Below are 10,648 nucleotides of genomic sequence, written 5' to 3'. Positions count from 1 at the left end.
GCGGGACTACACGGTCTGTCAGGGAGAGAGAGAGAGAGATATAGAGAGAGAGAGGTGGAGAGAGAGAACAAGCGAATGAGAGAAGAGGCTTACAAGCAGCACCGTACACTGTTATACTGGATTGTACTTCAACGGGAGTTTGCGGTTTGGCAGGTTTATATACATCAAAACAGAACAAAGAGATAGGCTCTACAGTGCTATAAAAGAAGAGAGAGAAAAGAATAAAGCGAGGGAGAAATCTCGGCGACTGAATTACAAAAGAACTAAGGACACTCTGCTAATGTTTTTCACATCCAAAGGGGACATAAACTGGGACTTTGTACGTTGTGGACAATTTGCAAGGCTTTTTGTTTTTTGCGACCAGCAAAAGTTTGTTTGGGACAGCGCTTTTTTCCTGTATATTTGAATTTTAATGCTCGCAATCTCATCCCAGTGCAAAACTTTCAAAACGGACTGCACATGGTTTCAAAGGGCTTTTGAAAACCTGGAATTTTATTCGTCGATATCCATGCAGAAGTGTCTCAACTAGAATGTTGTAAATACGTGCGGATTTTATTTAGTTTTCTCTCACCGTTTTTGAAGCTTTTTTTGCGTTTTTACGCACGTCGATGGTATTTGCCAAAAACCTACCCATACTTTTAAAGTTTGAATAATTCATGAGATACAATTTGCCTGCTCGAAAGAAGTGACTGTTAAAAGGGAGGGGGGTTATCCACAAACATATTCATAAGGGTTGACGGAATGGCCACCGCGGCTTCCAATCCTTATCTACCCAGCAATAGCATCTTATCGTCCGGCTCCATCGTGCACTCTGACTCCGGGGGTGGTGGCATGCAGCCGGGCAGCGCTGCGGTTACCTCCGGGTCTGGGGGCTACAGGGGAGACCCCTCAGTCAAGATGGTACAGAGTGACTTTATGCAAGGCGCAATGGCAGCGAGCAACGGGGGACACATGCTGAGCCATGCCCATCAGTGGGTGACATCCCTCCCGCACGCCGCAGCGGCGGCAGCAGCAGCCGCGGTTGCAGCAGCTGAAGCCGGATCGCCTTGGTCGTCGAGTCCCGTTGGGATGACGGGCAGCCCGCAGCAGCAGGACGTGAAAAACTCCGGCAGAGACGATCTGCACACAGGCACCGCGCTGCACCACAGGCCCCCTCACTTAGCTCCCCATCAGACTCACGCCGGGGCTTGGGGGAGCACGACTGCGGCTCACATTAACTCCATTTCCGGAGGGCAGCAGCAGCAGCAGTCGCTGATCTACTCCCAACCGGGAGGGTTCACTGTGAACGGGATGCTGAGTCCGGGGAGCCAGAGCCTGGTGCACCCGGGACTGGTGAGGGGAGACACTCCGGATCTGGACCACGGCAGCCACCACCACCACCATCACCACCAGCATCCGCATCACCAGCACCACGGCGGCGTCAACAGCCACGACCCGCACTCGGACGATGACACGCCGACCTCGGACGACCTGGAACAGTTCGCCAAGCAGTTCAAACAGCGGAGGATCAAACTGGGCTTTACGCAGGCGGACGTCGGCTTGGCTCTTGGCACCCTGTACGGGAACGTTTTCTCTCAGACAACCATTTGCAGATTCGAGGCTCTGCAGCTCAGCTTCAAAAACATGTGCAAGCTCAAGCCTTTGTTAAACAAGTGGCTTGAGGAGGCCGACTCGTCCACCGGCAGCCCCACCAGCATCGACAAGATCGCGGCGCAGGGGAGGAAGCGAAAGAAGCGCACGTCCATCGAAGTGAGCGTCAAGGGGGCTTTGGAGAGCCACTTCCTAAAATGCCCCAAGCCCTCGGCCCAGGAGATCAGCAGCCTGGCGGACAACTTGCAGCTGGAGAAAGAGGTGGTTAGAGTGTGGTTTTGCAATAGGAGACAGAAGGAAAAACGGATGACGCCCCCAGGAGTGGCACAGACGCCGGAGGATGTGTACTCTCAGGTCGGCAATGTGAGTGCAGAAACACCGCCCCCCTCCATGGACTGCAAAAGAATGTTCAGTGAAACATAGAACAGCACACAAGAATATTTTATATGAAATTAAACTGATTAAAAAACACACAGACTATCGCCAAGATAGCCAAACATTTTTTGATACTGTGATTGTGAGGGAATATGAATGAGACTGCAAATGTGTTATCTATTTTTCACGAGAAAAAAAACAGAAAGAGAAAAAAAACAGCAACCTCTCCCCCCCTTTTTCCTCCCAAACCCCCCTCAGAAAACGCACCGTTAACCTTCTGCCAGGCCCTAAATGTCTTAACCTAAAAGGTTCCTTCTGCTTTTTTCTTTCAGGGGCATTTTTTAGTAGATTACTTAAAAGATGCAAGTGAAGCGAGCGACCAGAGGGTGACAACCACAAGTTCATTCCACCAGGTAATTTTGGCGCATTGAGACACACCAAGAGGAGAACCAAGTATTGTTTTTGTTATTTTTTTTTCTCTTCCCCTCCTTCCAAAAAAGATCCCCCCCTCATTATCCTGTGTTTGATTGAAGAAACAAAGGAGCAGGCATTTTGTATATTTAGAAATGGGACTGAACCGCCCCCCCTTCTTCTTCTCCATGCCCAACAATAACAGAGGGGGGAAAAAACTGCAACAAAATGAAGAAGAGTGACATCCACGAAGCTTCCATCATGATTTACAGCAAAAATTTTCTTTCTCTGAGGTGGACTGCATGGTTTCATTGACACACACACACATAAACGGAGGATTAGGGATTTTTCCCCCCCATCTTGAGGCCCTCATGAGCCCAGAAAGAAAAGACAAGCAGGACCAGGACTGTATCCGCCTGATCTCAAAGATCACTTTCCTAATTTCTTTCACGTGGGTTTTTTTTAATTATTATTATTTAATGGACATTGACACCGTGAGTGGATTTTTTTCCTTATTTTTTTTCAACAAATAGAGCATAAGACATTTGAAAAAAGACTTGAGCTGCACTTATTTGAGAAAAAAAATCTGAAAATCTGTTGCCAAGTGTGACTGAGTGGGTGCTGTGGATATACTATTAATGCTGCCCTTTGTAAGCAGTATTCTTTGGTAGGTTTTAATAAACAAAAACTCTGTAAAGCCGGCAATATAGATCACTAGATCAGATACTGATCTGAGTTATTTACTTTATATTTTTCATCAAAATGACTTGTTTTAATATTTTATTCGGAATACATATGAATTATTCCAAACGGTAATTTATTTTTTCCTCCCTCCAGGAACTTGTGTAAGATGCTTTCGCCTTATCTTGTTTCAGTTTCCTTTTGTTTCTTCTATTTTCGTTGTTGCCCTTATTTGTTTTCATTTTTGTATTATCGTTTCTAAAGGAGCACAAATCACCATAAGCTGACATTGACCGTTGTTAGGTAATAAGGGTATATTTTGATGTGATAATTTGATTGTAATTTAATTTCAGTAGTGGTTCCGTACGAGCTGATTGAGACACAATAAATTTGTTAGAATGAAATGCAGTCATCTTGTGTTTTGGAATTTATACTGGGCTGGTTATTTTCTGTTTTCTGTTATTCTAAGGGGTGCTATTTTTGCACAGCAACTGAAGCTAATGAAGAAAATGGTGGACTGTTTTGTCCCAGATGAAGCTGCGAGCTAATAATAACCTCCATTAGAACAATGCACTGAAAAGGGGGGGAAATACCCACCTTTTCAAACTAAAAGCATGATTTTTTTTATTATTTGCTAAATATATTTATATAAAAAAGCATAAACAAGCAGGCGTGATAACTGGGGAAAAGCCGCCATAAATGTGCACCAGTGCTCTTATCACCATCCCATAACTGTGTATTACCATTTTAATGAAACACCGCGGTCACTTGCAGGCCTGCACAATGAATGGTTCGTGTGTTTGTTTACATCTGCTGCCTCTTCAGGCCTTGGGCAAAAAGCGCCGAGCTCAGCCTGCAGGATGGCAAATTTCTATTCTGTGGGAAAAAGGGAAAAAAAACATTTAAGGAGGATCGACGTTTTTTAAAGACAGTCAGGCGCGTCCATGTCGTGAGGGGTTGATATATGGAGCCTGTTTAATGTCCTGAGTGCATGTTATGTAATATTTACGCTGCAGCTTATAGTACCGCAGCACATAATACAGATAAACACACATTTAGCATAATTACTGGCCTGCTTTATGAGCGCCGCGTTCATGCGCTCGTCACTGCTGCCAAAGCAACAATAACTGAGAAAAAGAACTGTAATATACAAGTTAATTGACTGCTGAAATAGATTTGAATATATAAGCTGCCTGCTTTGAGTCAATGCTAAACAAAGCTGCGTTCTGATCTGCAAGCTGTAGACCGACTCAGCTCTCCAGGTGTGTTTTCAGGAGACAAAACTAAAAAACAGAAAGGTCCAGAGCTTTGGTGAGCTAACGTGTTGTTTTAGGATCCGGGGCACTGGGTCACACAGCTTATTGATTGTGTCTGTCCAAAGCTGAGCAGCCCACAGGCTGAGCTTGGAGCCTGAGGATGAGGCAGCGAAGGTTTCTTTCTGAGTGGAGCAAATTAATATGAAGTGTGTTGTTCCAGGGGATTGCGGGGATTTTTCTTTTTTTTTTTTACGCAAAATAATATCCAAACTCCACCACCAAAGTGACTGACAACGCGTCCGTGCCGGCAGGCTGCTGTGTTCTTGTAATATATCACTTCCTGCACTAATTCTAAATGATACAGGCAGTTGGATTCCCCCCCTCCACACTCCCCCCCCTCCCCCCCTCTTCCACAACAGGACTATTTTCGGCTGCAAGAGGCAAATGTGTTCCTGGGTCTCAAACTTTCTTTCTTTCATTCTCGTGTGTGTGTGTGTGTGTGTGTGTGTGTGTGTGTGTGTGTGTGCGTTTTTCTTTTCTTTTCTTGAGTTGTCTTGCTCGCCTATTCAGCAAAACTCACTAAACGTGTCCTCTCGCTGCAGGATTTGAATTTCGCGGATGATTTCCCATACTAGTTGCTTAGCAACTGAATTCAATGATATAGCGAAGTAGGCATCATTTTTCTTTGTCTCCATTAGTAAAAGTGGCAGCAGAGACGCACTCTACATATACAGTCCTCTGAAACTTTACATGTCCTTGTTTTCCTTATATTTTTGTGTTGCACTAATGACATTTGTGAGGACGTTCTTTTAGCTTACTTAAAGATAAATAATCAGCATTAATTAGGAGGCTATTTAAGCAACACATAATTAGAGAATTTACTTTAAAAATAAATTTGCCGTTGAAGTAAAATAGAATAAAAAAGGCCCCCTCCTTATTTTTTTTAGCAAATTGCGCACGGTGCACTGAGGCTCTCCTTTGCCCTGACATTGCCTACCTATGCACGTGCTCATTATGCATGCAGTTCTTGTGCTCCTCTGTATAAAATCCAATGCACAGTCACATGACGTGCTAAGATAAGCCTGCTATGCTGCCCAACGCACAAGACCTTCAGCACGGAGAGGAACACTTCAGGTTCCCCCTCTTACAAATCCCCATCCCGGTGCGTTTATGCATACGGATCCCGCAAAAAAGCAGCCATGGCTTGTGCAGAAATTCCCCAATCTAAGTGAGAGATTTTTTTTTCTTTTTATATATAGCTACCAAGGGCGACACACACACTCATACACACACATACACAAAAAAAGAGTTTCAAATCTCATAATGGGTTTTGATCCGCCTATTCTCCAACAGCTTTGCCTTTTTTCATGGGTCTTCAAAAACCATGTTGGCAGCAGCATGGGTGTGCGTGCGTTTCTGCAGCAGGTCTGCGTGTGTGTGTGCGCGCGCACCGGGTACGTTCAGGCCCTGGGAGCACTTTGCTTTCTCCCCCTGCTATTGATTTAGGACGCCAGTGGCCCAACAGGCTCGTCGCGCCCATTCGCTCTAATTAAAGCTGCTCGTTGTCACACCGCGCTGCTCTTTAAAACAAGACTTCAGCGGGGAAGTGGAGGGACTCCAGATTTATCCTATAAAACCAAACTTTTGATGCCTGGTTGTTATTAATATTTCATGTGGCTGTCAGCGGCCTTTCAATCAGTCAGTGGCACCGAGATGAAATAACTACAGAAATCTAATAATATTTTTTTTAAAAGCCTAATTGCTCAGATTTATATTTTATAGTCTATCCCCGCTTGAGCAAATAAAATAATAAAAATAACTGTTTATATGCTGTGGTGTAGTTTGGCAACTTTGCGCACGTGTGTGTGTTCGAATACGCGCTGTTTTTTAATAGATGTAGCTATAAATGCAATATAATTATGCTTATTTATAATGCTGCGCCTACAGAGTGCATTTATATATAGCAGCACACACTTCGACTCAGTTTTTAATTATATACACACGCTTTTAATGACATTTATTAACTGCGTAAATGTCGATTTAGAAGGTGAACCAACTTAAACGCCACTTTTATGAAGCCTGCACAACTTCGACATGCCACTTGTCGTAAAAATAAATTGGAAAAAAAACAAGATTCAAGTCAGTAAAATGTATAGCAGGTCGGTGTCAGGCTCATCCTGACCTGGTGGAAATGTGCATCTACACAATGGTTCCCCTTTCATATTTACTCCACGTGTCGAGCGCATGAATATGGATTATTCTGAGCTGTTCTCCACAGGGAGCCTTCCTCTTCCACGTCTACATGGATTTATCTCTGCTACTGCAGATGAAAAAAGAGAGAGAGAGACGCCCAGAAAAATATCCTTCTGTCTGGTTGTGACTGCTGACTTTTGATCATCACTGTTAGTGTTATTTTACTGTAAGTACGCTGCTTTGTTTTGTTCCATTCATCTCTTACTTTCTTTCACTCCACGGATGCAATAAAAAAGTGTGTGACTTATTTTTTTTTGGATTAGATCATTTCAAGTCTGTTTAGATTATTAAATTATCAGCGTAGTCTGAATTGAAGGGGGTAAATGTAATTTAATTGTCTTGGTTTAATTTGATTTTAATCCAATTTAATTTATTTAATGAGGAGTTTTGCAGCTTTTATTTGCGAAATTCATTTCTCTTAATTATACACAACAAATAAACTCTCCAATTATTATTATTATTATTATTTAGGTTTATAAATAAATGCATGCACTGTACACAGGACATTTTTTCTCTTCTTTCGACATCAGAATATTTTCAGAGCCAAACAAAAGCAGCAGATCATAACAGGCCTCCATGTAAATCGAGCTTATCAAATCTCTATTGTGGCAGCAGCAAGAGAAGAAGAAGAAGAAGACGCAGAAGAGAGAAAGAAGAGGAGGACGTTTTAAAATATGACGTGACTCTCGGGGGTTTCCTCTCTATAAATTGTGAAGGTCATGGTTTTGTGAGCAGGCAGGATGGATAGGTAGAGGAGGGGTGAATGGAAGGCAGCTCAGCCACACTGAGGTAAATGTGCTCCAGCATCTCATCTGCCTGTCTGCATTTCAAAAGCACATAAAGCCTCCTGTAGTCTCGTGTTTTTTTCTTCTTCTTCTCTTCTTTTTCCTCCCTCCACTTCCCTTCTCTCTTTTACATTTAATTCAGCACCAGGTCTGATTTTTGTTGGCTTTGATTAACAATTCAGATGCATTTATAAGTGACAAAATCGTCTCCTGTTACGATCATTAATCATTTAGATGTGGATGTTTAAGTGAGAATAAGCGCCACTGTGCGTAAAATAGTTCAAAAACATATCTTAATGAATCCTCAAAATGATTCTATTTTTTTTAGTTTGTTCCTGCTCTAAAATATTCCTCTCATTCACACAGGTAAAACATTAAATCTCTGTAAACCTACAATATTACTTATTGTAACTTTCTCAGATTACATGTGAGATTCTTTTAGCCCCAAATTGCATTACTTTCCATTCCTAATCCACTCTCTGTAGTATTGTATTAAGTTTTCTCAGGGAAGTTCATTGGTCGGAGCAATAATCCCGGTTGGGTCTGTGCTGGAGGTCAGTGCGCTGCGCTCAGCACGCACAACTCCGATTTTATTTTTGTAAAAACGAAAAAATAAATGAGTAACGTATATATATTTGCGTTTATAAATGTAGTCACCAGCTTGCGTGTGTTTCAGTTCGGTCACTATAATTTGTCTCAGTCGTGCATTGAAAGAGAATCTGTGTCTTACTGGAGGAAAAGTTGCAGCTTTAATTTGAAGCAGATTCTTAAGGCATTCATGTTTAGATTGAACTATATTTTCGTTGAAAAATTCTCATAAGTTGCTTTGTAAGTGAGTTACACATACTAGAATAATGTTTGATTTTTTTTTAGCCACTAACAAAGTTTTTACTCATAAAATCATCCCAACATGTCATTTTTATCCAAATTATCCAACATATTATCGATTAAACCAATAATTATTTCATGATTTTAATCATATTTACCCACAATAAACCACTTTTACGAATACAATCCAGATCCTCTAAAAGCCATCTCTCTCCTTTCACAGAACTCTCTCGTCCAGCTTCCCTGACCTTACAGCGCCACCCAGTGGCGGTTTTAGTCGACTCCACTATCCAAGCACTCCTGTCATTATCTCCACCACAAAAAGCACCCTTAATCAAAGGTAATTAATAAATCTGACATTTTAAAGTCGTTTGGGTTTTGAAGATTTACATTTTGTGGAAGTCTGTGGCCATTTTGCAAAGTTTGTCACATTTTAAAGACTTTATTCTGAAAGTTCAGGCATGCAGCTGCAGGAATTTTTCCTTGCACATATTTATTGTTGCAAAAAATGAAACCCACGTTTGCTCAGTGTCATGTTGCCATTCTTAGCCACTGAATTATGAATTTTGATGCCCTCTTTTACTTAACCTGTTGTTCAATTCAGTACGTATTGTTACCGACCTTTGAAAATCAGTTATTTCCAAAGCAAGACTAACTTTTTTCCAGCTTTATGACAACTTTAGTAGGGTTTTAAAGTTTGTATTTATCTGAAAAAATGGGGAAGCTGTTTTTTTTTAACCCAAGAAGATTCTATCCTTTTCATCTATAAATCTGAAAAAAGGGAACTTTTATGTTTATTTGCTAATGTTCTCTTCTGGTTTGGTGCACTTTGACGAGCCAATTTCAAGCATATTGTTTGGTCTAAAACATGACAAAAAAAAAAGCTTTTTTAACAGCCAGCTATAGGGCTTGTTTGGCTTTTTTTAAAGCCACGATTCCTCACACACACTATTTCTGAAGCAGCACTACAACCTTAATTGGTTTCCTGCTCAAATCTGTTGTGCACTTTTTTTCAGTTCTGATGCAGTTTTTTGTGTGCAAAATTCACCCTCGAGCCTGTTTCATTCACTCTCGTCCGCGCGGCATCTCGTTTCAGTCAATCCGCCGGGTTAAACACGTGCTCCACCCGTGTTGATGATCCCCATGAAAGACGGCTGGCCCTGCTTTATTGGTTGCCATGGGAACCAGGAAGCTAGTTAGTGATCTTTCACATCTTCTCCTGTTGTTTATTCGCATGACACGAGAGGCGGCTTTTCAGTCGGTGCACGTGTGTTTGGAAAGCATTGTACGAAAGCCGCGGCACCTTTTTTTTGGTATTGTTGCCAGCCAGGCTACTTTGTTGATGATATCTATGATCATTCCTGTTTGTGTTGTCGCTGTAAGGGAGCATCTTGTGAGGCCTTGCATTCTGTATTCCAGCTGCAGGAAAAGAAATGTGTTTAGATTTGATAAAAGTAGAATCAAATGGAAAGTAAAGAAGGTCTTGCGATTGCAGAAATGTGGCTGCTCGTGTATTTGTTTCCAGTTTGCGAAGCTGAATATTTTGCTCAGTAAGCTGATCAGCTACTCTTCTTCAAGCTTCCTCAATCAACACCTGAAAAGCAGCTATTTTAAGCTAAACAGCAGCACTTTTTTCCCCCAAAAAACATAAAATGATAACACTCCTTAGAATAATGCTCCTACACTGGCATGAGTGGCATCCATCCTATCGTCAAACAGACTGCCCAGTCATGATATGAGCATGTTGAGGTGTAAATCTTCTCTGCCCCGACCCATAATCCCTCTCAACCGAGAAACCGAACCCACATCCTCTCCCTGCATCCAGCCGGACCCGCGTCTCACAGCGAGAGCTTCGGGCTGCTTCCAAACTTTCGTGTCAAAAAAAGCTGGTCAGCATTTCAAAGCGCTGCAAACACTGGTGGAGACTGACGCCCACAGCCACCGGAGGGCCCGTGCCAACAGTCGCTGTTTATGTTGGCTCGGAAGACGACCGTACAGAGAGAAGGACTCAGAATTTGCCAAGTAATGACTTGCTAACCTCAAAAAGTAGAGGAGAAGAAGCAAAGAGGTGCCAAAACTTTCTTCTTCTGAGCATAAACATCACATGGGAGATTACTTCTTTCTTAAACAGAGATAGATTGTGAGTTTGGTGCTTTTTGGTAGTTTGAGGAGATACCTTTGGGAATGTTTTTGTCTTTTTGGGGAAGTTTGATATTCGAATATTGAGATTTGACTGACCTGAGTGAGATCTGAAGCTTTCAAGAAGAGCTGATTCATTTTGTCAACTTCTTTATATGTTTCTTTCTGCATATAAGTGAATAATAATGTGTCTCTGTATGCCTGGGCTTTAGATTTTGTCATCTGTATGTGTATGTGTGTGTGTGTGTGTGTGTGCCCTGTCCTATCCCAGCGAGCGTCCCGGGTGGTGACGGATATCCACAGCAGACGGATCGATGGCCAGGGACAGAG

The 10,648-nt window shown here is 42.3% G+C and overlaps 1 protein-coding gene across 2 annotated transcripts; it reads left to right on the top strand.

Moving 5' to 3' along the window:
* Nucleotides 1-41: 41 nt before the first annotated feature.
* pou3f3b (POU class 3 homeobox 3b) lies at nt 42-3,465 on the top strand. Of its 2 annotated transcripts, none has more exons than XM_051941919.1 (2): nt 42-1,944; nt 2,298-3,465. In XM_051941919.1, exons 1-2 carry the CDS (start codon nt 742-744, stop codon nt 2,394-2,396), a joined length of 1,302 nt encoding a protein of 433 aa, XP_051797879.1. In that variant the 5' UTR covers nt 42-741; the 3' UTR covers nt 2,397-3,465. The 2 variants fall into 2 exon arrangements, with proteins under 2 accessions (XP_051797879.1, XP_022067821.1); XM_022212129.2 differs by having other exon boundaries at nt 44-1,953.
* Nucleotides 3,466-10,648: the final 7,183 nt, after the last annotated feature.

Source organism: Acanthochromis polyacanthus, chromosome 22 (assembly GCF_021347895.1).
Source record: "Acanthochromis polyacanthus isolate Apoly-LR-REF ecotype Palm Island chromosome 22, KAUST_Apoly_ChrSc, whole genome shotgun sequence".
NCBI classification, from domain to species: Eukaryota; Metazoa; Chordata; class Actinopteri; family Pomacentridae; genus Acanthochromis; species Acanthochromis polyacanthus.
The sequence above is the reverse complement of the archived record's forward strand: the minus strand, read 5'-3'. Positions and strand labels throughout refer to the sequence as shown.